Source organism: Pteropus medius, unplaced genomic scaffold, assembly GCF_902729225.1.
Source record: "Pteropus medius unplaced genomic scaffold, Ma_sr-lr_union100, whole genome shotgun sequence".
Lineage (NCBI taxonomy): Eukaryota > Metazoa > Chordata > Mammalia > Chiroptera > Pteropodidae > Pteropus > Pteropus medius.
This window is the reverse complement of record NW_024356248.1, coordinates 4268136-4294834: the sequence shown is the minus strand read 5'-3', so window position 1 is coordinate 4294834 and position 26699 is coordinate 4268136. Positions and strand designations below refer to the sequence as shown.

Below are 26699 nucleotides of genomic sequence, written 5' to 3'. Positions count from 1 at the left end.
ATCCCTTTAGCATTGTATTCAGTACACTACACGGAAAGCACATGTTTCCATGTATGTCTCGCCACCAGACCGAAGGCTGCCTGAGGGAAGCGACGGAGTCTTTTTCATCTTTTATCACCGACACCCAGTGCCCAGAACATAGCTGTCACTTGGGGAAACCCTGTCATTGCAGAGCTGAGAAAACTAAATCCCTGCGAGGAAGAGTGACATGTCCTCAAGGTTGCTAGACCTGTCACTCATTGGCAGAGCCAGGCATTTAACCCAGGTCTCCTGCTTCAAGTTGACATCTTTCCCCATTGCCTCTGCCTTCGCAGGGATGAGTCCTATTTATGACTCTATTCATGAGTCCCAATCATGAGACCAGGACCTCCAAAGACTCGAGATGGCTAGTCACCCCTCTATCAGGAGAGTCCTTAACGCAGTATCCCTGAACTGTCCCATGAGGGGAGCTGTGGCCTGCCGTGTCCTCTGCCCACCAGCTGGAGAGGCTGACCTCACTCAGGGCCAAGATTAATGGAGAATCCAACTCATCTTAGTGGGCAGCGAGCACATTGTCAGAGCCAGAGTCCAGCCAAGTGGAGGAGATCTGCATGGGACACAGGGCGACAGAGACCCCTCCTTTCTCTGCATGCATAAAATCCATTTTCCAGGACACAGAGACTTATGGTCTTCTCTCCATCCCCAAGTCCCGACAAGATGCTTTCCAAGAACCAGCCGGCATTTACCAAGCAAGCTGTCTCGTGAGGCCATGCACCCCAGACCATGAGCTTCTTGAGGGCAGGGAAACTTATCTTGGGTTTGGATCATAGACTATATTATCTGAAAGGGTCTTCTGGATTCACCTAGTTTCTTTTTTTTTTTCATTTGTATACCTGAGAAATGGGTTACAGAGGGCAAAAGTGACTTGCCCATGTCACGGTGTGAATAGCTGACAGGGCTGTGCCCCAAGCAGACCTCTCTCCTCCACTGGCTGGACTCTGGCTCTGACAAGTCACTTCCCTGGATCCCTTCCAGGCTTGAGAGCAGAGCAGGTCCCCGCGAAGTTTTGCTCCCTGGTGGGAGGGGACATGAAAAGATTCGAACCACAAACCCGATCGTATCGCTTGCCTGCTTGAAAGGTGTCTGTAGGTTCCCACCACCCCGCAGAGGAAGCTCCTCCTTGGTGTCACCCGTCCTCAAAGCCGCTGGCCCTGGCGTTCTCTCCAGCCACGGTCCCGACTCAGCACTCCTTAATCCTCTCTCACACCTCGCCAGCTCTCACTCCACCTGTGTCCACCTCTTCACCTGGCCACCTCCTGCTCGTCCTCGGCCACGAAGCCGTCCCTGGTCCTCTCCTACCCCTCACCCAACCCCCAATGCCCTGGACTTTGGGAACTTGCATTTAGTTCACTATATTTGCTCATCATCTCTCTACCCCACCCAACTGTAAACTTCCCAGGGACTGGTATGGTATCCCTCCCCATCGTCATTGTGTTTCCGCCGACAAGCTGTGTCCACAGCACACAGAAGACCTTCAACTAATATTGGTGTTTCGATGGGCAGCTAAGAACCAACCCCCCTTCATCGGTCCCGCTCCTTGACTCAGTGGAACCACAGGAGGCCCCTGAGCAGGCACCCAGAGGGCAGCTCCAGCCGAAACAGGGGCAGCGGTGGGGCAGGAGCAGGTCACAAAGTGCTAAGGGTCCTCCCTGCAGGAGTGTTGGTCCAGCCTCCCTGTCAGTCCCAGATGCATGTGGAGAGGGAGGGCTTCACCTCCCTCTGATCCCGGCTGCTACTTCCTGAGCCTCCTTAGGGCTCAGGGACCGGAGGACGGGCGGGCGGGCGGGCATGGGGCTGCCACACGCTCCCACGCCAGCACATATCCTGTCGCTGCCTCTCCTGGCAGGATGTTATTGCACAGTCCCTGGCTGTTATTGTCAGGAGATGGGCTTTCCTGAACTCATTAAAGGGCCTCTGTCCTTTCTCCAGGACCAGCCCCCTTTTCCTCTGTCCCCAGTCAACAAGGAGAGAAAAGGGCCCCCGGGGCAGCTCCAGGTGTAGCGTGACAGCTCCTCCTCCTCCCTCTCTCTGTTTCTCTACTTAGCTGGCTGATAACTATGAGCCTGTAGATGACAATAGCACCCACTGGGATGCCTTCCTGCCTCAGGCAGTGCCAGGCACGAAGGGCCATTGTGTAATTCAACCATGCAGACTTTATTATTAATCTCACTTTTACAGTAGGGCGAGCAGGGGCTCCGAGAGTTAAACAATGCACCTAAGATCATACGGCAAGAAGGCAACAGAACGGGCTCAGATCCAGGTCTGCCGACCCCCTTGCCACCTACCTAGCCCATGAGCTGGCTGTCATTCTGTGTCAACAGAGACCTGCCATGATTGAGGGTTAAAGGCCGTCCCAGGAGCCAGCATTTCCCTGCAGGGAATCTAGAGGTCACGGGCCTCCCTTCATCCCTGGGCAGGAACTAGAACTGAGATGGTAACCTACATCTTGTGTCTGCGCAAGCTCTTCCATCCCTGGAAGAGAAAGTTTCTTCATCACCCACGGACTAGGCCGAAGGAAGATGAGGATGCCCAAAAACTGGAAACGCTAACCAGTGTAAGCTCTCCTGAGTGACTGCACGAGCAGAAACGTGGCAGCCAATAGACCGTGGCTTCTTGCACATCCTACTCCTGCTAACAGGGCAGTCTGGGTATATCACAGCTTCCAGGGGTCTCGGTTTCCTACTCCGGGAATTGGGATAACTGCCCCACCGCACGGGGCAATGACCTTATGTGCATCGAAGCACCTTGTAAAGTGAAACACACAACTCTACTTCCATTATGTGGATGTTTCTTCTTTTCCTTTTTTTTTTTTTTTTTTCTCTGGGTACAACAACCCAGAGTAACAGGTTTGGGGCCCGAACCTGTTCAGATTTCAGTTCTATGCTAGTTACTGATGACAGATGAGTGTTTTAAGGACTCTAGCTTCTGTTTCTTAGTATGGGGGGCAGCGGCGCGCGGTGGGGCGGGGGGGAGTGGGGGGAAGAGCAATAATACCTGCCTCACGGGTTTGCTGAAATGATTAAACACACTGACACATGCTTTGCCCAGCAGCTGGAGTTCATGCTCTCAGTAAAAGGCAGCTGCTACTTTATTTCAATTATTATTACTGTTTCTATTCCCGTCTTGTTTCTTCTGCTGAAATTGCATTTGCTGTCCTGCAGCACACCTGAGGCAAGCTGGCAGCCTGGGCACACCTAGTCAACAGCGAGGAGGCTTCCCAACCCCCACACCCAGCAGCTAGAGCCACACAGCTTGGAGGAACAGAACCAACACCCCGCTGCCATAGAATAAAACAGAGAGGGAGACAGACAGACAGAGACAGACAGGGAGAGAGTGAGAGAGGCATAAAAGATTCTCTTGGAATAAGATATGATGAAAAGAACAGACCTGCCTGGAGTGGCATGCTCTTTATCTCCTGGAGACCGTGATGCCTACGGTACCATACATTATCCCAGTACCGCATTCGATTGCCACCGCGTCCCAAGGAGATGGTAGGTACCGTTGTGATCCCCAGTTTACAAAGGAAATTGACTTTGAGAGGTTTCGTGACTTGTCCACAGTCACACACTTAGTGGCATGATTTAAACCCCAAAATGATTCCAGAGCCCACTTTCTTGAATGCTCAGATCGGGCCTAAAGGCCAATGCCACCACTTACTGGCTGAGTGACTTTGGGAAAGGACTTTGCCTTTCATGAATTTCTGTCTTCCTTACCTGTGACGTCGTACAGATAAAACTCATCTTGCTGGACTGTTGTGGCTTTGGGGCCTTATGGCCATGGCCCCAGCACAGTGCCTGACCTAACAGGTGCCCGGTGAGTGATATTCTTCCTGTCTCCAATCTACATCAATTTTTTTCCAAACCTGCTCCACCATAGCAATTACCTGGCATGCTTAATAAAAACACAGATTCCTGAGACCTGTCCCACACCTGCTGACCCAGAATTCTTAGGGAGTTTCCCAGAAATCTGTATTAAAAAGAAAAAAGAAAAAAACTCCCAAGATCCTTCTAACAAGGCAAGTTTGGGACTCAGTTGTCCAGTGCCAGCTGCACGTTAGAATCACTTGGAGAACTTTTGAGAAGTTTTCATGCCAGACTCCAATCCAGACCTACTGACTCGGAGACTTGGGGGTCAGCCCCAACCCAGCACCAGGGCTTTCCAGAAGCTCCTGGGTAACTTCCATAAGCAGCCGGAGTGGAGAACCATTGTCGAGGCCAGTGTTCCCCAAAAGAACTTTCTGCAAGGATGGAGCTATATCTGCACTGCCAGGCCTGATGGGTACCCGTGACGAGTGACTATTACAAACTTGAAATATGGCTCATGTGACCGAAAACCTGAAGTAGTAATTTTAAATAATGTAAGTTTCATTTGAACCGTGACATGGGGACCAGCGACTGCTATATCGTGGCCCGTGGCCCTAGCTAGACCTGAGAATGCACATCACCCTCTGGGTGACAGGCAGGGGCCGAGAAATGAAAATAAGAAGGGTCCTTCCCATCTCACAAAAGGTGGCGGGGGCGGGGGGGGTGCTCTCTGAGACATTTCCTTGAAAATCAAAACATTTTCAGGAGGTCCAAGACAGTAACTGGTCCCAGTGGTCTGTTCCATTTGGTAAATTTCCCACCTGGCCCTTTCTTGGCTCAACAGAGAAGGAAAACAGCCCCCTCCAGGCTCCCAAAGAGAGCCTTGAGGTTGCAGGAAAAGCTGGGGTGGTAGGGGAGGCGGCTGGGGCAGACCGAGGAGGCCAGCTTCTATTTTAAAGATGTTTTCCTCTTTGGAATAAGTTCCATCCTCCAGTGGCGCAGACAGGGCAAAGGTTGCGACTGACATTGTGTTGCTGGACATTAAACAGCCTCTGAGGTCACCTGGCAGCTGGCGGGCACGTCCTGACTGGAGGTTCTTAATCAGACTCACCCCTGCCCCCACCCCCGGGGAACCTTGAGGCCTGGGGGGAGGGGCAGAGGGAGACCAGCTGTTGGTGATGACCGGCTGACTTTCCCATCATCAGCCTCCATCCTCCCGGCTTCTCCTGTCACCCCGCTCTGTGCCCTGCGGTGATGGATGTTTGAGAGGTAAGTGGACATACAGGCAGGGAGGGGGTACAGGGACTGGACCACCCGGGGCCACAACACAGGAAGTTCTGTTGTATTTCTTCTTCCTGGTGTGAGCTCGCTCCTGGATGACAAGCTGTGATTTCCAACCAAATGTTTTCCTACAGTCACCACACTTATTGGTTTTCTCTCCCTGGGGAACACTTAGCGAGTCTTTCCAGGAGTCATCTTACTCTAGGTCCATTAGGGCATGGGACCTCGTGGCCTCAACCTCGAGACCTCAGGCCAGGGTCAGGGAGCTAATATGGAAGGTAGAGGAAGTGCTGGGTCTGGGAGAGTCTCTTCACCCCTAAAATGGGGACGGTAACCTCCACTTCGCAAGGTGGTTGGAAGAACAAAGCCAGAAGATGATCACTAAATAAAAATGACTGGCAGGAAGCGGGTACCCAAGTATTTTTAAAGTCTAAACTTCCTTATCCCCCCAAACTTCACCTTGCCCTTTCCCTAAATTTCCTCTGGCCCCTGTAGACTTGTTACCCTAAGAATATGCCCCAAATACCCCAACAATACCCAAGCCCCAGGGGGCCACACTCTGCAGGATTCTCCACCTGGACTCAGTGGCCCCTCTCACTGTTATTTACTCTACAAACTTTTAGCTCAGCCCACCAAACATTTGCCGTGTGTTTCCCCAGTATGGTGACTGAGCACTTATGGAGTGGGGCATAAAATCCGTAAGACACACTCCCGCACTCAGAAAACTCCCGGTGACAATAACACACATGCCCCAGGCATCCCCAGGGCATCTTCCAGGTTTCAAAGCACCGTCCTGGCTAATAGCTCTTAAGATCTTCGAAACGACCCTGCGAAGAAAACATGTTCATTGTTATTCTCATTCCCGTGTTCCAGATGAGGAAACTGAGGTTCAGAGAGTGGACGTGTCTTCTCGAGTTCACAAAGAGATGCAGAGCCAAGCCTCACACTCACACTGGTTTCTACTTCGAGGGATACTTTGCATGCAAAGCACTCGTGGTAGGAACTAAATTACAGATTAGGATTATCTGATCCGAATTCCACACTCCTTGTAGGAGGAGGGAAGGAGCCTACATTTTAAAGACAAACAGACTGTGATTAAACACAGACAAAGGTGTTCAGAGAAACCAGTTAGTAAGATGCACTTGCAAGACAAGAAACGATATGAGTGGTTTTCTCTTTGAAGCCCTTGGTAATGAACGTGGGCTGTGGAAACTTCACAGAGGAGGGACTCGAGTTAAACATGGAAGGAAGAGTACACTTGCCAGGGAGGGAGGGAGGGAAAAATTAGAACTTTCCAGGCAGGGAGCTCCGTCCGAGCAAAGGCTCTGGGTTCTAGAGTAAGTGTGGCTTTTTATCAATTCATAAAGCTCAAATAGGGGGCCAAGCACTAGCGACACAGACATAAATAAGACAAGGCCGCTGCCCTGGAGGAACTTACAGCAGCAAGGCCAACCCTTGTTCTGTGGGGCTGTCGAGGAGGAAATCACGAAAAGTGGACAGCTCTGGTGCAGTTAGATACTGAAAGCCTTGAATGGTGGTCCAGGGAATTTAGGGTTTATCTTGCAGGCAATTGGTGGGGAGGGTTCTCCTTCCTGTCCCTTTGCCCCAGCCTTTGGATCATGCTCAGGTCGTCTCTCAGTCCCTTTCAACGTTCTCCAGGCCCTGAGGCTCCATTATCCTGTAATCAATTTGGAAAGTCACAAGACGATGAAATACAATAAATCGTCCTTATTGGCACCCCTGCTCCGCTTCCCCCAGCCTTTGTCTGTCCCCTTTGTCTGGAGAGGAAGCCTCCCACCCCAGGCTCACCCCTTTCTCTGCCCCTCCTCCCTCTAACCCCCTCTTCAAATGGGCTCTATGGTTTCCATGGAAACCAGGGAGACCTAGCAGCCAGGGGTCTCTCACAAATACACTGTGACACCATTTGGGATGGAGGAGACAGCGTGAACATGAGAAAATAGCTGATAAATGCCTCCCTTCCCTGCCAGGCAGCCACGTAATCGCTCTGGTTTAGGAGGACAGAGGGCCTGAGCTTTCTGCTTTCCACTTCAAAGGGGCTTTGCTCACTTAAACCCAACCCCGGCCTGCAGCCCTAAAGGAACACACACATACGCACGCACACTCACGTAGACACTCATGCACACACTCATACACATGCATGCACTCACACACACATATGGACAAACACTCCAATATCCACACATACGCACAGACACTCACACATAAACACACAAACACACACTCACCAGCCCCGCCTTCCCCAATACCGCTGGGCTCAGTCCGCTAACAAAACAAACCTCCCATAAGATGATCCTGCACTTAGAACAACTGTCCGTTCCCAGCAGGTAGAAGCCCTTTGGTGACCTGCCAGAGCTGCCATGCCCTCGGGAGCCCTCAGCGCCTAGACCCTCAAGCCCTCTGGCTTTAAGACTCATTGATTGGGAACTAGCTTCTCAGCCCCGTTAAAGGCCTGGTTGACAGGAGAGTCACAGAAGCTGCAGGCGGGCAGCTCTTCAGGCTGTCCTATGAGGACCCCAGCAGAAGCCATCAATCCTGCTCAAAATGACAAAGGACAGTGGACAAATGATAAATGAGAAAGGGAGAGAAATACGTCGTTTCCCGCTTTGATGAGTCCCCGCTCAGAATCCAGATCACTGGGATGTACTCAGGTTGGAGAGGGATCCCCAAGTACTCGCAATAGTTCACCGAGCAGCCCAGGTGAGTGAAGGCATGCAGCCTCTGTCTTAGGGACGTGTGACAAGAGCCCAGATTGTTCTCATCAGCCACCAGGAGGCAGCCTAGAATTCCGGTGGGTAGTTCAGTTGTTTCAGCTTCCTTTTTTGGTCAGTGAGGCAATCTAGGGATCCGCTCTCATTCAGCACAGTCTGCCTGGCTGAGCCCAAAGGCTTCGTTGGTGGAGAAACCTCAGGGCCATTGGCCCAGGCCCCCTGATTCCTGCCTTATGTTGAGCCCAAGACTTTGCGCCCAAAGTCTTGACTGAGTTCACTCCCTCCAGCTTGCATTAGCCCTCTACCCTTCGGAGGAAAAACAGACAAGAGAGCCCTCTTTTCTTCCGCCTACATCTCACCCCCAGCATGTGGAGTGGAATGTCAGTCTGGTTCTCCCTCCATTTAAACTATTCGTCCAACACCTGCAGAGTAACTTGGCATAGTGGACTCCGGGTTCTGACTCTTCGAGGTTCTGTGCTGGCTGGAAAATTACTGCTTGGCTATTGCCCATGGGAACATAGGCTGTCACCCATAGGAACGTAACATTCTAACCATAAGCTTTCTGCTTCTGTACCCCCGCTTGCACACCTGACCTGTGGGTCGACAGGTAGCGAATAGAAGAATAATAGACCTTTGTGTTCAGACAGAATGAAGAATGGGATTTGGGGCTTAAAAACCCTGTACCTCTACATTTCGGGGCTGCTTAATTTGGGGTCTGCGTACCCCTGGCAGACCCTGCTGGCTGAATAAAGAGCGTGTTTCCTATAACTCACTGAGTTCTGGTGGTCCGTGTGTCTTTCAGGGGCCGGTGGCTACAACAGTTCCTAACCTGACCCTTCCGTTTATAGTGTAGCCCTGGGAAAGCTAAACTCTAATCCGTAAAATGGGCACAATAACACAGCATCCTCCCCCAAAAGAGCTGCAGCTATTATGAGATTATAGATGCTAAAATGCCTACCACGTGTTCAGTGCAAGTTACCCCTCTTCAGTGCGCCGGAGAAATGGGAAATAATCTCATCTCTGATCTCTCGCCATATTTTTTATCTCAAGGAGGCAATAGATCTCTTATATCCACATTAACGCCTAGTCTCTCTGAACCAGACTCTCCTTACCCCTGGAAATTAATTTTGAACTACACAGTTTGAGTGCCTAATATGTAGTCTCGGCAACCAAGACCCAAGCAGAAATGTAAAATGAAAAAAATTTTATCATCGCTTACATAAAAATAATTAACTAAGCAATTTAACCTCTGCATACCAAGTCTTGCAAAAAAAAAAACAAAACAAAAAAAAGAACAAAATAAAACAGGGGATGAGTAAAACAGAGTGGTCACCAAGCAGAAGTAGCATATAGGGGTGGACATACCCTCTCTCTGGGTCCCGTCCACCCAGGTTTTAATCCCAACTCTCCCCTGCTGGCTGTCGTTTCTTGTTTGGCAGGTTATTTCATCCTTCTGAGCCTCAGAGTTCTCATCTAGAAAATGGAGCTGATCACAATAGCTCCAACCCCTCCCAGGATTGAATGAGATAAAGCCCACAAAACACTGGAGCTCAGGAAATACCTACTTTAGGAAGTGCTCAATTAACTTTGGTTGTGGCTGCCTCCCCTGTGGCTATTGTCATTATTATCAATCCATCCGATTCTGGAATAATTAGATTACAAAATAACACCGTAGAGCAGTGAGGGGTGGTGCCAAGTGTCCAACTGACCCTGGACACTCACTTCCCCTTTCTGGGCCTTTGTTACATAAAGCTAAATGGAGAGATGAGACCATATGACGTTTGATCACTCAGTGGCTTCGAGATATACTCAAGAAGGAAGGGTCACAAACAAAAGAAACAAATGGCAACAAAAAGCACCAAGGAGTCTCTAAGGCTCACAATTCAGCGGGGTCCTTCCTCTCACCTTGTTTCCCTGACAGCCAATTTTTTTTCCGGAAAAGCGCCTTTTTTCCCAATTGCCCCTCCCTGCCCCTTTCCTCCTCCTGGGGAAGCAGAAGTTCCTGAGGGCCAGTGAGAAGGTCAGAGGTCTCCACCGGCCTGGCCAGGAGCCACCAGGGCTGCTTCCTGCCAGGAGCCTTCAGCGAGCTGCTGCCCACCCCAAGGACACCCAAATAAAGTCACCTCCCCACCAGAGAGCATTTTGCCCTTTAAGGAAAGGTTATGTTTGGAGCCCAGAACAGATTTATGGTTTGATGAAGATTTCATCCAACCTTTTACGGACACAGTCAGCATCAAAGGGGCCCACCCAGGCCCATCTGCTCCTGCTCTCGTGGGCAGACCTGGCCTGGATCCTGAATGAATTACAGAGGTACTGAAGTTTGCTTTTCTTTGTTCTTTCTCCTTGTCTTCTACCTCTGTATCCCACCCAAGACTTATCTGCATGGCCAAGTAGGCTTACAATCGAATCCCATTTTGTCTTTTCAAAGATGAGACTGAGGGTAATTAGTCAAAATGACCATCTAATGTGGCTTAATACATTTCCACGCCAGGAGTGTATGACTTAATACATTTCTACCCCGGAGGGGGAAAAAAAAAAAGCTTAAAGAAAAGACCCAGTAAGCATTTGTGTGCCCAGAAGTTTACGAACATCTCATTTTAATCTCGCAACAGCCTGTAAACAGATACAATGACCATCCCCACTTGCCCGACGACTGGACGGCTGAGGCTCAGAGAAATTCTATAACTCAGCCAAAGCCCCAGTGGCTGGTGAAGACACAGCTGATATTTTAACTCAGGTCTCTACGAGTTGTTTGCGCTTCACCACACCAAGACAGATCAAAACACAAAGGGATTTCTGGCACTGCTAAGAGATTGACAGTATCTACAGGAAGAGGCCAACATTTGACAAATCTATCACACCCTCTAAATCAGGGGTCCCTAAACTCCCCACCCCTGCTGGGGCCACGGGGACCCTGGCCGTTAGGAACCAGGCCACACAGCAGGAGGTGAGCCAAGCGGGCAAGCGAGCCAAGCCTCATCTGTATTTTCAGCTGCTCCCCAGCGCCAGCATCACCACCTCAGCTCCACCTCAGATCATCAGGCATTAGATTCTCATGGGAGCACCGGTCCCTGGTGTCACAAAGGTTGGAGACTGCTGCTCTAGGTCACTTTCAAAGCTTCCTTCTCCTGCAACCAGTTCTGGGTCTGTCCATGATTGAGGTGGCAGGCAAGACACTCACCCTCTAGGACACCTTCGGTGACAACAGTTAACCACATTTCAGTTTCTCCATCCAGAAAGGGGACTGCACTTAAATTCCCAGAGATTTAAGGAAGGAAAGGCAAGAGGTTTTGAGATATCAGGTAAATATCTGTCATTCCATTAGGTAGATAGAGAGATGATAGATAAAAAAGGTATTGATATAAATATATATAGAGAGAGAGAGAAAGAGAGAGTTTTCATGTCACAAGTTTTCATGTCAATTAGAAACAACCCAATGGGGCTGAGGAGCATGGCATGCTGGAGTCAGCGTTTTGCCATTAGGCCAACCCCTCTTTGAGTCCTGGCAGTATACTCATGACCTCGAGCAATGTGACTAACATTTCTGAGCTTCGGTGTCCTCTTCTGCAAAATGGAGATGATAATATTTGCCTTTCCAGAGTATTAAAAGGATTTGGGATTTTTTTATGTAAAATATCTAACATTGCATTGAGCGTGATAGTCAACAAATAGTATTGTTAAGCTTCTTATTTGAATTATTAATGGTATTAAGAAGCTCTCCAAGGCATCCGATTGTTATACACATCCCCAGGCTGAATGGGGCCAAGAAACAGCCCAGCCCTTCCATCCTTATCTCTCAAAGCAGAGATATGGAGAACTGCAAATTCAGGGCAAGTCTTAAAAAAGAGAGAGAGATTTTCAACAGCCTAAGAGCAGCTGCTCTGATTTTCTGAGAATAGACCTCTGCCTTAAATCCCTTCATTGACCACTCAGGCTTACAGGAGAATGTTCAGACCCCCAGGGTGACTCACAGAGCCCCTTAACTCCACCCCGCCCCACCCCCAGCCTGCTTTCAGCCAGAGTCCTCCCCCACTTACACACCCCCAACCAGCTGTTCAGTCCACCAGCCCCTAAACACAGAATTCTGAGGCTTTGATCATGGCCTGAAGCATCTTCCTCACCTCTCACCTCAAGATCCCTTGTCATTAGGAGCCCAGCCAGAAGTCATCAAGTAAAACTAACTCCACCATCTCTATGGCCCCATCACACTTTATATCGAAAAGAGGAAAGGAGATACTTACTCCTTCAAACAACCACCTGAGCTAAGTCTTATTATCCCCACTTAAAACAGGAAAATCTAGTTCACAAGGCCCAGGACATGGTCCCCAGATTGAGAGACCACAAGACCCTTTTCTCCACCCCACTAACACCCAAACATAGTGGGCCTGTCTCCGACACCTGACTGCATTTCTTGTAAACAAAGCGCATGTCTTACTCATCTCTGAAACTTCCTCGCCCCTCAGCCCAGGCTCAAGCCCCAGCACCTGAAACCTAGTAAACTCCCAGTAAATATTTGTCAGGTGAATCCTCACCCCCACATGCGCGGGATGCTGCTGGGCCGTCTTTCTGTTCTTCACAGAGACCAGAGGGCAGGGACTGTGGATCACTGAGGGACAGCTTTTCCAGGTAGATGGTCTCGGCACCCTCCAAGAACACGGGTTCGCTGGCAGGAAGATTTGACCTTGACAACCACCGGTTTGCAGGGCCTTGGAGAAACAACTTCCTGTTCCTCTTTTAACTACATTTGTTTTAAAGAAAAGTCTAAATTTTCAGTACAAAAAGTCGGGCTGTGTCGTGATCTCTGAGCTGCTGATCATACTCTGTGAAGATGGGGCCTGTGGACCAGGAAGGACAATGGCCGGGTCACCACGGTGCGCCTAGGCACAGCGTTCCCAAATTCTACACGTAAGGGCCCAAGGAAGCCTGGCTTAGTGGACAACTTTGCCACATCTGCAGCACTCGCCAGTTTTTTTGTTTTTTTTGTTTGTTTGTTTGTTTTGTTTGTTTTGCTTGGGGATCTGAGCACCGGGTTCCAGGTTAGAAGCTGGAATCTTCCTTTCCTGGCCTCCTTGGCTGCTAGTGTCAGCGTGGGGCCTGGGCTCCAGGCACGTGGGAGAAGTCGCTTTGAAAGGGAACAACCTGAGGACCCAGGAGCTGCGTGAAGCCTGTTTTCTGGCTCAGGTGGAGTCAGCAGGAGTTGAGTGAGCAGTGGTGGAAACACTCGTCCAGTCCCAGGCAGAACTTCACGGTGTGGGCAGTGCGGTCTCTACCAGAACGAGGTCGTTCGAGGACGGCCCCTCCCTGAAGCCTAATTCTCCAGAGATGCTGTGAGCTCCCTGATAGTCTTTATTAAATTCATTTTCTGCGTAAATAGGCAGAGAAGTTTCTGTCGTTTGCACGCAAGACGCCAGAAGGGTGCACACCTCGTGCGGCCAGCCTTGTGAAACAAAGCCTGCTCAGACCGAACATGCCTCCCAGCAATAGCTGACCTCCGAGCTCAATGGGGACACCATGGGCCTGGGACATGCTGAGTGCAAAATACATATACACCTTGAAATAAGATGGAGAGGCTGCCTCTCGGGCTCTAAGACCCAATGCTGGAGAAGGACAAGGAGAACACCCCATGCATTCAATAAGGGGCCGTCTGTGACTCAGAAGCTGGCTCTGAAGATCATTTCTCCAAAGTTGTTTCCAGAAATGGTTTGGAACAATGGCAGCACCACTAGAAAAAATGTCTGTCACCTCCCACAGAGGCGACTTTGAGGGACAACATGTTTTTTTTTTTTTTTTGATTTTGCAATTCTGGAGATTAAAACGTCACGTCCCCGTGACGGGTGTGGCAGAAAACACCAGGCGGAGAACAGTTTGTTCCAATTGCTCCTTGTGCTTGTTTTCCTTCTCTGGCCTCAGTTTCTGTTCACAATTAAGGAGTTAACCTTTGCCCCCATTGCTTTTTAGGACTTTTCTCCTACAAAAGGCTGACTCCTTTGATGCCTGTGCCATTAGACCAGGGCCACCAGGCATGGCTATGCAGGTTGTATAAGTAGAGTGTGTCCTGGCCAAGGACACCCTCCTGAAGGGTGAGTAAAATTCAACGCCCACTCCCCAGCTATGCATCCTAGGATTTAGCTATTTCCTCCTGGAGGATGGACTCTTTTTTCCCCAATCTGCACGAAGATGTCACACGGGCTAGCCACGGCCCTCTTCTTTGGGCTTCTCCCCCTCCTCTTCGTCATTATCCCTCCTCGCTGCAGACTTGAGCTCCTGGGTACAATCATATTCACTGTCCTCTTCCTACAATAATTCTCAAAACTTGACATCTACCTAGGCAACCCACCCAGCAGCTTGGCCTCTCCGTTCCTTGATGTTCTCCAGCCCAACAATCTTATTCTCCACTCCCTCAGGGCCACCCACTCAACAGCCACGCCATGAACCACATCACTACTGGAAATCTCTCTTTTGAAATGCTGTTCTTTGACCTCTGCTTTCTCGTCCTTCCAGAGTTCACAGGCTGTAGTGGGAGCTCTTTTCCTGAGCACTAACCCATTGATCTCATTGCCTGTCCACCATCCAGCAGCCACTTCTTGCCTTTGCTTCCTCCCTCACACAAATTAAATTCCACTGTCCTCCTATATGATTAACTCTCTTGCATACAACCCAGACACCTCTCCTCTTTCTCTCCTTCACAGTCACCTTGCAAAGCCTAACACCTGCTGGGCACCTTTTCTGTACCTATAACCGCAGCAGCTAAATGCCAGAGAAAATCACACAACCTGGCTAAGCGATCTCACTTTAAATTCACGGACACAAATCTCAAAGTGGAGTATCAGCATAGTACGCTTCCCTGGAGTTTTATTTTTTCTTTGCCCAAGATCAGACTTTAAGCCTTCAAAACGTTCTATGCCCCTTTCGCTCCCTCTTGCACAGTTGAGAACCTCGTTTTATAATTCACTTAGAAATCGGAAGTCAAAAAACCAGGACTCTCTCATCTTCCCACCACTAGAGTCTATCAACTTACCTGCTTCTTTACTCATCTTCTCCTACTTCCTTCTTACCTTACAGAAGAGATGTTCTCTCTTATCAAAGCCCGGTCCGTGTGTTCCTTCTCGAAGGCATTTCTCCTCAACTCACCCCTCTCTGCTGAAGTGCCATCCTCCTAATGGCTTGCTCTTGCTCTCACCCTCGCTCACAGGCTTGGTCCTTCTCAGACCATTACCAGCACACAAACATGCTCCTGAATCTCTGATTTTCCAAAGGCTTTCCCTTCACCCCACATCCTTCTCTAGATAGTGCCCTTTTCTCTGCTCACCTTCCCAGCAAAACCTCTCCAAGAGTTGTTTCTATAAGCATTCTCCAGCGACCCACATCCCATTCACTCTTCAATGCTCTGTCTTCTACCAACACGATCCACTGTAACTACGCTAGTCCCTGCCACCAATGACCTGCATGTCACCAAATCCAGGGGACGATTTTCTGGTCTCCTCTGACCTGGCTTCTCAGTACGTCTCCTCACAGCTCCATCTCCACCATGCTCAGATTCTTATCACCAGTCTGGACCTCTCTTCCGAACTCCAGATTTGCATATCAAACTACTTTCTTGACATCTTCACTTGGATGTCTTATTAACATCTTGGGTTTGACATGTTACTCTCTCTCTCTCTCTCCTTCCCCCCTACCTCCCCCTTCTCTCATCATCTTTTCCACCCACTCAACCATCCAGGCCCTCAGAAGTCCTACTCCTTCTGCATCCAAACTATGGCTCGAATCTGCCTCCTCCCTCTTTAGTCTCTATGGATCCCATCTGATGGGACCCACCATCATTTCTTATCTTGGCCTGTGAAGTCTCACCTAACTGGTCGCTCTGCTTTTCCTCCCACTCCCCTTCAATTCATTCTCTATGCGGCAGCCTGAGGGATCCTTTTAAATGCAAATTAGATCATGTCATTTTTCCGATGGCTTTTCATTGCACTTAAAAAAGAGTCGCATGCCTCACCACGACTTCCAAAGGCCCTTGTTTGGCTGTCCAACTTCAACTCATGACACATTTTCCCTGGCTTCCTACCCACTGGCCCTGACAATAGCTCTGAGAACCCACTGAGCTCTTTTTTCTGTTTTGAAGTCTCCGCATTTGCTGTCCCCTGCATCTGGAACTCTCTCAGCAAGACCTTTACACCGTGGACTCAATTTTATCCTTCAGGTGTCAACTGAAAGGTTGCCTTCCAGCAAGACCTTCTCTGAGCACCTTGTCTGAAATTCCCTCAGCATTATTTTCTATCTGAAACGTTACTTTCTTCTGTAATCTGCCATTTAATATGTTTGCTTGAGTACCTGTCGATCACCTGTACCCCCACAAAAATGATAATTTACATAAAGGAAGGACCATGTCTGTCTCATCCTCTATAATCCCAGTGTATATCAAAATGACTGGCATGTAGTAAATGTTCAATAAATATTTGTCGAGTGACTAAATGAATCATTGTGATTTGTCCTTTGTCTAATCTGTCCCACATTATCCCATGCTCCCTTATATCTTTACCCTACTCACAAGTTTGCCAGGCCTGTTTCTCAAACTTCTCATGCCCTTCCCTGACCTCTTGCCTGTGCTCACACTGTCCCTTCAGTCTGGGTACCTTCCTACCACCCCCATTCCACTTTCATGTGGCCAAGATCTCAGACATCCTTCAAGGCCCATCTTCAACTCTAATACTGCGATTCCGCCATTAACGATTCTTGGAATCCTAGAACATTGGTTTTTGGAGATGGTGGTTTGAAATTGCATTTGCCACCTGAACTGCCCAGAGTGCTTCCTTAAGTGTGATTCTGAGGTCTAAGCCCCAAATGCCATCCATGTAACAGATGGGGAGACTGATTTTCAGGCCGGTGGGGTGACTTTCCATGGGAAACACTTAGAGGCAGCGCTGAGAACAGAACTTGTATCTCTGGGCCACTGATATGGATTTCTGTCCAGCTGCCTTTTCTACACTCTCAGGCAGAGAAGCTGAGACTCACACAGACTGGAAAGACTACCAGGATTGTGAATTTTAACTTTAAAAAACTAATATACCTGTGCTCTTAGTGGAATGAACTGCAGAGACACGAACACCACAGTTTTGAAGAAAACAAGTTAAATCATCGCTAACACAAGCTAGACACATCAATATTACGTTTGTTTGCCTGTCTACCCTTTCCAAACCATCCACAGTATAGAAAAGAGTCAATTTGGTGACAGGAAAAACAAGCGGGCATGGGAATCAAGAGAATCAAGCCAACCAACTCAGCCACCATTTAACAATAATGTTAAGAAAGTCATTGACTCTCCCAAGGCCTCACTTTTGCCTAGTGAAGTGGGAAGGTAAGAACAATTATTTCCAGCTCAATTGTTCTGTTTTTCATGCCAACGTGTTGGGGTGCCTGAGCTCCCGATACAATCAGATGGAAACCACTTCCATCCCCAGCCTGCAACACCTGTCTTTAGTCAACTCCTTTGGTAATTACTGTATTTCTTTTCCCAAACATTGAAAAATAACTTATTATTAACACAGCAAATAACTACCACCTTCCAGGGACTCCGACAGCCTAATGAGACCCGCAATACGGAGCTTTCAGCCAGCTGGATCCCAAGGACACTCAGGGACTTCCAGGTCTTATCCTGGAAACTAAATAACCACCACATTGGTGCCTCCTTTTTCCTAAGGGCAAAGTTCACATCCATGCTCTTTGATCCTGGCACTTTGGGATGACAGTCCCCAAACTCTGGGTCACTGAAATACTTTCTCTGCCAGAAACTAGACCCAGCCCACCTAGTGTGAAGCCTGGCTCTCCCTTTTATCATCAGAGATCGCTTCATCCCCATCATACAGGAAGACATCTTGAACTTATGGGACTATTCCAGACCCAGAAGAAAGACAGCCCAACCTTGGATGTCCTTAAACCTGGCCCACATTTTCTTAGGGACCGGAAGAGAAGTTTTCCCTGAGTATTTTTATAGAGGAGGGGAAGTCCGAGATTTTATTTTCTACTCAATTGGTACATCTCTACCATCATGGGAGTCCTTCCTCCATGAACAGTGGAAGTCCAAACATAGATTCCCAGAAACCGTTTGAGTCAGTGCCAGCTCCAGTTGGCTCACCGATAACTTCCCCAGGAAGCCAACCAGCCTCACACACCATCATCCAGCCAAGGAGACCTGAAAACATCACTTTCAGCATGAACACTGAACTGGCCACTGCAAAGCTGTAACTTGAGGACTTCTACTTACAAGAATATCAGAAGTGTCCCCCACTCCCAAGAACATAGTTTAACTAATTCTGTGTTCTGGCTCAGAGAGGATGAGGCTATTTGGTTCAATCGAGTCAGTGGTTAGGGACGTTAGTACTCACAAACGTCTGCATCTCTTCTGACGTCAGTCTTGACTTCATCTTTCTGGGTTCTTTTGAAAAAACAATCAACTTGTTTGCTTTAAGCAAAAATCAGTTTTTCTCACCTTTCCTCCTGTACTTTCTTTATCCAGTTGTCCAATCCTTTAAGCGAACATGCTTTGGGCACCTGCCTCATTCCAGGCACTGGGGGTGCAGAGACGTGTAAATGCAACCCCAACCAAAGAAACTGTCCAAAAAGCAGGGGAGACAGACAAGCATGCAGAGCCGTTACAGTATGGCCAGTCTAGGTTCTTCTATCGGCTTGTTCCCAGGGCTCAGGGGACATGAAGTGGAGGACGAGTGGGGTGCTAGCCGAGGATAGTTCGAGCAGATTTGGGGAACCCAGTTCTGATTATCCTCTGTCCATGTAGGAGGCATCTTCAGTTAGGCAAGAGTTGTGCCACGTGACTAAATAATAAAGTACAGAACAATATAGGGTAAGATGCCCATCGAACACAATATGCTTTTATCTCACGTCCCCAGGTTTCCAGCTATTCAAGCGAGAAAATGAGCCCTCGAGTGGCTTTTGAGGTGGGAGAGAATGTGAGACATTTACACCCTGGTGGAACTGTAGGTGGTCCCGTGCTGTGCTCTCAGCCAGGGTATTAGCCCTGTCTGTGATCCCTCACCGATACACACCGAAAGGTGGGTGTGTGCGTCCACGACATCCTGTGCTTCCTGTGCAATGACGTTTACTATACTTTATTATTCATTGTTAAACTCCGAAAGAGCAGGAATCACTTGTATATTATTTATTGCTCTATCCTTATCATCTAGCACGTGCCTGGTCTATGGAAAGAAAAATATCGTTAAAAAAAAAAAAAAGCATATGGAACAAAATAGTGGACCACTACTTCTCAAAACTGTCAGGGCCAACGAAAATAAAGTCTGAAACACCGTCACAGCCAAGAGGAGCCTAAGGAGACAGGATAATTAAATGCGATGAGGTCTCCTGGATAAGATCCTAGAACAGAAAAAGAGAATAGGTAAAAAGTTAGAAAGTCTGGATAACATATGGACTTAGTAGTAATGTGTCAATATCGGTTCATTAATCGTGACAAGTGTGTCATACTCATGTAAGATGTTAATAACTAAGAGAACTGGATGCGGGATTGATGGGAACTCTTACTAGATCAGCAACATTTCTCTAAATCTAAAACTCTTCTAAAATAAAAGATATGTTGACGAAAATATGGATAATCGTCTTCAAGCGCCTTTGTGCCCTTCCCCTGGCCAGCTAGCGGTCCATCTCTGCTCTGACCCTGTCATTTGCCCTTCTGACTCGATAAAAGACCGTCTCTCCTTTCTAAGCCTGGAGCCATGGGACGTGCTCTTGCTTGGCAGTGAGAAGCCATCGTTCCACCATATGACCTTGTATAAATCATTACCCTTCGTGGGACTTAGTTTACCCATCTACTCAATGGGAAGATGAGACAAGAAGACTCTTCAAGTTGCTCCATGAAGCCAGGGATGGTATCCGATTCTCCTCAGTATCCCCAGCTTCTAAGACAACCCCAGGCACTTAGTAGGCACTAGATAAAAGTTTGTCGAATGAATAAATCAATAAACACTGCCTGAGGCTCTAACACTCTAACCACACACTGAAACTTCTAGAATCAGCCCGATGTCTCCAAATCTCCTTTCTTGTGCCCTTGATTTTAAGCTCCCTGAGTCATATCTCTGTGACTCCAACATTGCTCATAGCGACTGCATGAGCATTTTTGATAACTGAGAAGACTTGCGCCCATTGGTCACACCCCCCGGAGTACCTCCTGAGATGGCGGGGCCACCATAGCTAGACCCTGTCATTCCTGCTTCTGGGGGTGTTCTTCCCAAGGGCTCCATCTGCCCCTTCTTAGTATCTTTCTTCAACAAGCCTAGTATGAGAGGGCCCAGAACTCCAGGCCTCTGTTTAGGAGACTCTGGCAAATATTTCGGAGGAAGACAGCTCAAGCCCAGAAAAGACAGACACTGGAAGTCACCAACAAATAAAAAATCTCTGCCACTCCGCTCTAAGTTGTCTAGAAACCCAGATTTTAGTCCCAGGCCCCAATCTGCTTGTCATCCACACTCTGAGACCTGGGCACGTTTTGCTCTGTGCCTCTGCCTGGCTCCCCTCCCCAAAGATGGGGCATCGGGGAGACGAGAATGAGCGTTCTTCTCGGTTCCTCGAAGGGGCTGCACCCCCTCTTATCTCTGGATATTTCTTCTGTACAGAACAGTTTCCCAAATAACAGCTTAGAGAGCGGGCTCCTAGCATACACCGTGTCTAAGGTCCCCCTGACACCCACACAGACTCATTCCATTGTTCAGGTTAGGCCCTTGTACATCCCTTCGAAGCACATTCGATTACAGTCATTCATCCAGCTCTCTGTCTTCACCATCAGGCTGGAGCCACCGGGTCCTTATTTATAATAAGGACTTGCTGAATAAACAGCTGAGTGAGAAAGAGAGTAAGTGAATAAATGAAGAAACGTGTGAACAAATGGATTATTAAGTGCACTATAATCTTACGATTTTTTAAGTAACTTATTTCAAATTTCCATGGAGAGTTGGTGAGGTTTATTTCATAGCATTTGTAAAAAAAAAAAAAAAGTAAATTCCTGCAGGGTTTTCCCTGGTGTGTTTCAGAAGATTGAAAACAAGCCCTGATAGATACCTCGTCCTCCAGCTCCTCCCTGCCTCCCAATTTCTTCTCCTCTCTCTCTCTTTCTCTCTCTCTCTCTGTCTCATTCTCTCTCCCTCTCTTTCTCTCTCTGTCTCTCTTTCTCTCTCTCTCCCAACCCCAACCAATGCACATTTCACCATTCTGCTCCCACCCCGGTCCTGCCCCAACCCCACCCACTCGTGAAGTACTCCCTACCTGTGCCGGGCGCCTGACAGACAACATCTCCCCTTCCTTCCCAGCCACCTGGACTGCCTCATTTGTGCTTTGGAAGGAACAGTGGGCAAGAGTGTGGGCTTTGAACTTAGACTTGGCTGATTCTAGGCCTGGCTCTTTCATGTACTTGACATTGCTGATAGTGACTTTATAAGCATTTTGGTCCTAACTGAGAAGACCTGCGCCCACTGGCTCAGGGCTTGTTAGCGTCAAACTCCCTGCAGTACCTGCTGAGATCATCGAGATACCTAACTAATGTCTCTGAACCTCAGCTTCCTTATCAGCAGATGAAAATGCCCCTCTCGGAAGACTGCAAGGACTACATGAGATAACGCTTGGAAAATGCTAGCACAGCGGTAAAACGCAGTCAGCGTGAGCTCTCTCGTAACCGTCCGTCCTACAATGGCGACTGCTTCTGTGTCACCTGCAGACATCATTAGTGCCCAGAAGTCTTCACGGAAGATGGTGAACATCTCCAGATTGAATATTTCCTTCTAAGGATCATTCCAGCCCCTTTTTCCCCCAAATCCATGACCATCCAGAGCCCAGCTTCCTGTGTCTCTCTCTAGTCTTTTGTGCCCACATGAATTTGGGCAGAATTCATTTAGAAGGAGGCACCTCCAAACCTGGCCTCACCCCAAAATCATCCGATGAGCTTTCGGTGACTGTGAACATCTGGAGCGAGTCCAGGAGGTCCAGATTCATCAGTCTGGGTGACATTCAGGATGGGTATTTTCGAAGCCCACCAGAGTGGCTCTGGCTGGAGAACAAGCTTTGCAACCCCTAGTCTAAACTGAATGGATGCTCACGTGATACTGAATGAATGAATGAATGAATGAATGACAGGTCTACCTGTACAGGAAGAAATGTTAATATTTCTCCCAGACCTGTGCTCCGTACCCCAAAATACACGCCTACTTGTTCCACAGCTTATCAGAGCACAAAGACTCAGCCACTGCCGTGACCCTTTACCTCTTCTGCCTCCCCCGATCTCACCCCCCACTTCCTCCGTGTTCTCACCACCTCCCCCACGCCCTGCCCAGTTTCCCACCTTAGTCCTTTCAGCTCCCACTCCACCACCTCCCACGGTAACACTTGGAAATCGGGGGTCCTCTCCTCATCCCAAGACGCTTGTGTGAGAAGAGGCTTCGAACACCATAGCTACACAAAACAGATTTATTTGATGAACCACAGTGACCAGCAAGGTCAGAAAATAGCACAAATATTGCGAAGAAGGGGTGAGTCGGGGATGAGGGAGCATCACAGCAGGCAGCCCCTTCCGCCTCTGTCCAGGACTACTGATGATTTCCAGGCAGGAGGTCTCTGCAGGTCACAAAGGAAGGAGGGCCTCAAAGGGGCATCCTCTTTCCTTCTAGAAGCTTTTTGCAGCCTTGACTGGATGCTCTGAGGACAGTCCTTGGCTGAGAAAGCAAGTCTGTGGAAGATTCTGGCCTGCGATGGGGACCCCTCTCCCTTCTCCTCCACCAACCCCGCTCCCAGAGTTGGCTCCACCCCAGCAATGGCCACACTGTTCATGTACACCAAGCCAGGCTCTTCCTGTCTCCATGACGCATGTCTTGTCCACGTCCAGAGTCCCCCAAGAACAAAACTTGGAACGCACACGCCCCGTTTCCAGCTCACCTAGGCCCCGCCGTCAATTCTGCCCTTGAGGTCTCTCTGGCGGTGTGGACATAACGCTGTCAGCCCAGCTACTGCTGGCTGCTCCAGTCACTGCTCCCAGCCCCCCAACCCAGCAGGAGAAGCCAAGGGATCTGATGCCAATAGTGAGGTGAGAAAAAACCCACCAGTGCTCTTCACCCCATGGCAAGCAGGTGCCCCCTTAGAGGAGGAGCACAGACCTTGGAAAGGAAAGCATGCTGAAGGGGACATTCATAAACTCAAAGTGGGGGGTGGGGTGGGGCATGGGAAAGGGGCCAGGAAGCTCTTAACCAGCCTCCTGGCTCCCCCACGGAACTAGGGAAGCGGGGTACCCAACACAGAGGACGTCCCCAAACCTTGGGCGCCAGCTGCTCTGGGGAAAAGTCTCCCTACAGGGAGCCAGGAGCGAACACAAACAGACTTCTCTCTTAAAACACGGGCCAGCCGTAGGAGCCCCCAATCCAGTGGGGGTGGACTCGCTTTTATTCTCCATTGCTTCAATATGTCCCTTCTTCCCTCGAGGATATTGTGAGAAGTGGATATGTGTTGGAGAGGACGGGGTTTGTTCATCTGAGTGACAGGTGACACAGGCACACTGCTCTTCACGCTATGCTCATTAGGCTGACACGCACGCGCACACGGCAAGGTGTCCGCCACCGCCAAAGTGGCTCCTGGCACTGAGTAGCAGCAGTGCCCAAGAAAAGCGTCTGCCCTGAGGGTGACCGGCAGCTCAGCTCTGGAGGAAGCTTGAGGGGAGAGGGTTTGGGGAGGAAAGCCAAGTAGCATGTAGAATAGACGCAGACTGTCCCCCCGCCCCGCCCCCCGGCCCGCTTTCTCCACTTTTCCTTGCAAACTCCCCATTCGCACCGTGAAACCCAGGAACCCGCCGTTTCATCAACCCCACTGCCTTCCAGGTCCCGCAGAAAGCAGAGGATGAGGCACAGGGTCTGAGGAAATCTGCAGAGGCACATCTGGCTGGCGCCGTGGAGGGCTTGCAGGAAGGGAGGCCCCTTCTGGAATCGTCGGAACCCGTCCCACCCCCCAGCCCCCACCCGTGCCTGCAATCACGGCGCGCGGATCCGATTTGCGGGAAAGTTCTGGAGACTGCAGCTCTAACTCCGTGCCGGCACCCAGCCCACCCACGCCCCGGGCCTCAGGAACAGGACAAAGAGCCTGGACAAGGAGCAGTGTTTACACGCTTCGGGATTCTTAACCCTTGGGAGCCCTTTGAACAAGGAGATGATAACGGGAAGAAGAAGGGGTTGCGGGAGGGGGCGCGAGCCAGAGGAACGATGCAGAGTAAAAATTGCAGAGACAGAGTGAGAAACAGAGGGAGGAAGAAGGGAGAGAAAAGTAACAGGAAAGAAGGGAGAGAAAAGAGATGGAGACGCAGGACAAGGGCAGGGGGAGGGGAAGGAGCGTTTCTGGAGCCAGACGCAAACGTCATTTCACCGCCCCTGTGACATCCCCGTTTTATACAGACGGAGAAACTGAGGCTCAGAGAAGAGACGCGTGCACAGTCAGTCTCACAGACGTCGGCGTGGGTCTGCGGGGCTCAGCCTCCTTCCAGGAAACCACACGCCTCCGAGCGAAACTAAAGGAGAAAGGACGAGAAGGAGGCGGGAGGCAGGGAGCAGGGAAGGAAGTCAAGTGCAAGAAAGAAGGTGCCCTGGGCTGACTTCGGGGAGCAGGGGCCGGGCGGAGAGCGCCAGGCTGCCCCGGGACCCCAGCCCTAGTCAACCACGAGGGTCTCTTGGCTGTAGGGAATGGATTTCTCCTGCATCTGCTCCCCGCCCTTCCCGGAGTTGGGGCCGGGCCCCTGGCTGTGCCCCGAGGAGTAGCTGGCCGACTTCTCCCCGCTGCTGCTGTGCGCGGCGCCCCCGCACCGGCTCCGGCCGCAGCAGAGCATGGAGGCGCAGGCCTGGCGGAAGCGGGGGTCGAAGAAGGCGTAGAGGAAGGGGTTGAGGCAGCTGTTGACGTAGCTGATGCAGGTGCAGTAGGGGAAGACGTTCATGAGGAAGAGGTCGAAGCCGCAGGGCCAGCGCAGCAGGCTGCCCAGCATGTAGAGCGTCTTCACCAGGTGGTAGGGCGTCCAGCACAGGGCGAAGGTCACCACCAGCATCACGATGATGCTGAGCAGCCGGCGCCGCTTCCGCAGGCCCTCGGCGCGCTCCTTACGGAAGTGGCCGGCGATGGTCTGCGCGATGAAGAAGTAGCAGGTCAGCATGATGGTGAAGGGCACGACGAAGCCCAGGGCCGTGGACGAGCCCCCCAGGCCCACCTCCCAGGCCCACTCCAGGCTGGAGGTGGCCACCATGGAGTAGTCCATATAGCACTGCACCTTGGTGGTGTTGTCCAGGCTGGGGACCGCCGCGGTGGCACGGAACACCATGACCGGCATGGCCAGGAGGGCGGCCAGCACCCACAGGACCGCCGTGGCCACGGCCCCGCTGACCCGCAGCCTCAGCCGAGCGTTGGCCACCGGCCTCACGATGGCCAGGTAGCGGTCGAAGCTGAGGCCGGTGAGGCAGAAGACGCTGGCGTACATGTTGACGAAGATGAGATAGCTGCTGACCTTGCAGGCGAAGGCCCCGAAGGGCCAGTCGTAGTCCCGGTACGTGTAGGTGGCCCACAGCGGCAGGGTCACCACGAAAGTCAGGTCCGCCACCGCCAGGCTGGAGATGAAGATGTCGGCAGAGCGCCTCTTCTCCCGGCTGCTCCGAAACACGGTCCAGAGCACCAGGCCGTTGCCCGTCGTGCCCAGGAGGAAAACCAGCATGTAGATGGCAGGGATGAGGGCCCCCGAGGACTTCCAGTCCGTGTACTCACACTCGGACTGGTTGTCTGCCCCATAATCGTTGCCGAAATCGCTGTCTTCCTCCATGCTGGGGAGCAGAGTGAGGACGGGCGGGGGACCCCAGGGGGAACCAGCTCCGTGGCTGTGTCACCAACTCAGCAAGAGCCCGGAGCTTCTGGCTTGAGCCTTGGAGGGCAGGCGCCGAGGGCTGAAGGTGCCCAGAGCCCTTGGCAGCAGCAGGAGGGGGATGCCTGCTCCTGCAGACACCTCCACCCTCCTGCCTTGCCCCAGCCTCAGCGGAGACACTTCCTGCGCCCTCCTGAGTCTCTGTCTCCTCCTTGGCTCGTCACTCCCTCCTCCCACCTACAGACCAACCCCTCACTTGTGAGTCTTAATATCTTTCAGTTACAGCCCACTTTTTTTTTTTTTTTTCCCTTCTTGTCACTGTGCAAGTGGACCAAATTGACCCCTGCCGTGCTGGGCAGAATGTTATCTGTGGCTTGCAGCCCACTCTCCTCCTGGCCCCACCTCTGTCCCTCTGGTTTCCTCTGGCCTTTGGAATGCCTCTTTCTTAGTGCTCCCCACCCTCTGGTCCTCACCCCCTCCCACCCCTTCTAAATGGGGCAAATTATGCAGATGGAAATCCAGCCTGAGCTGGAGCCAGGGGAGGGCAGGGGGCTAGGAGGGTGTGAGATTTCTCAGGATGGTCTGAGCATCTGGCAAGACCTCCTGGCAGGCAGGTCTGGCCCCTTCCGTCTCTCCTACCCTCCTCTCCTGCCCCGCCAGACTTCACTCCGCTCTTCTGCTCACGTCATGCTCCTTTACCCCTGGGCTTTGACCCACTCTCTGGGAATGTTTATAAGCTGTTGGCTTACAGCAGTTTGCAGATGGCATAGGAAGTTTTAAAGAGTCAAGACAGAGTCACAGAATGAAAGACACCCCAGATAAAAAGGATCTCTGAGTCATTAAATCTATGGGGAAACCGAGGCCCATGGGCACAGGACGAGTCTTGTTCTGGTTTTGTTGTTTGCTTTTCTTCTTCTCCAAGCACCTAACACAGTGCCTGGCATATTGTAGGTGGTTGCTAAATGG

General features: G+C 50.5%; 1 protein-coding gene across 1 annotated transcript; it reads right to left on the bottom strand.

Annotated features, from left to right (window-relative positions):
- Positions 1–23869: 23869 nt before the first annotated feature.
- On the bottom strand, positions 23870–26013 carry APLNR (apelin receptor). Its single transcript, XM_039860321.1, has one exon. It carries the CDS (start codon positions 25692–25694, stop codon positions 24543–24545), a length of 1152 nt encoding a protein of 383 aa, XP_039716255.1. The 5' UTR covers positions 25695–26013; the 3' UTR covers positions 23870–24542.
- Positions 26014–26699: the final 686 nt, after the last annotated feature.

Excerpts from the sequence above, each read along its gene's own strand:
- APLNR (XM_039860321.1), bottom strand. The coding sequence starts at position 25,694 with ATGGAGGAAGACAGCGATTTCGGCAACGATTATGGGGCAGACAACCAG.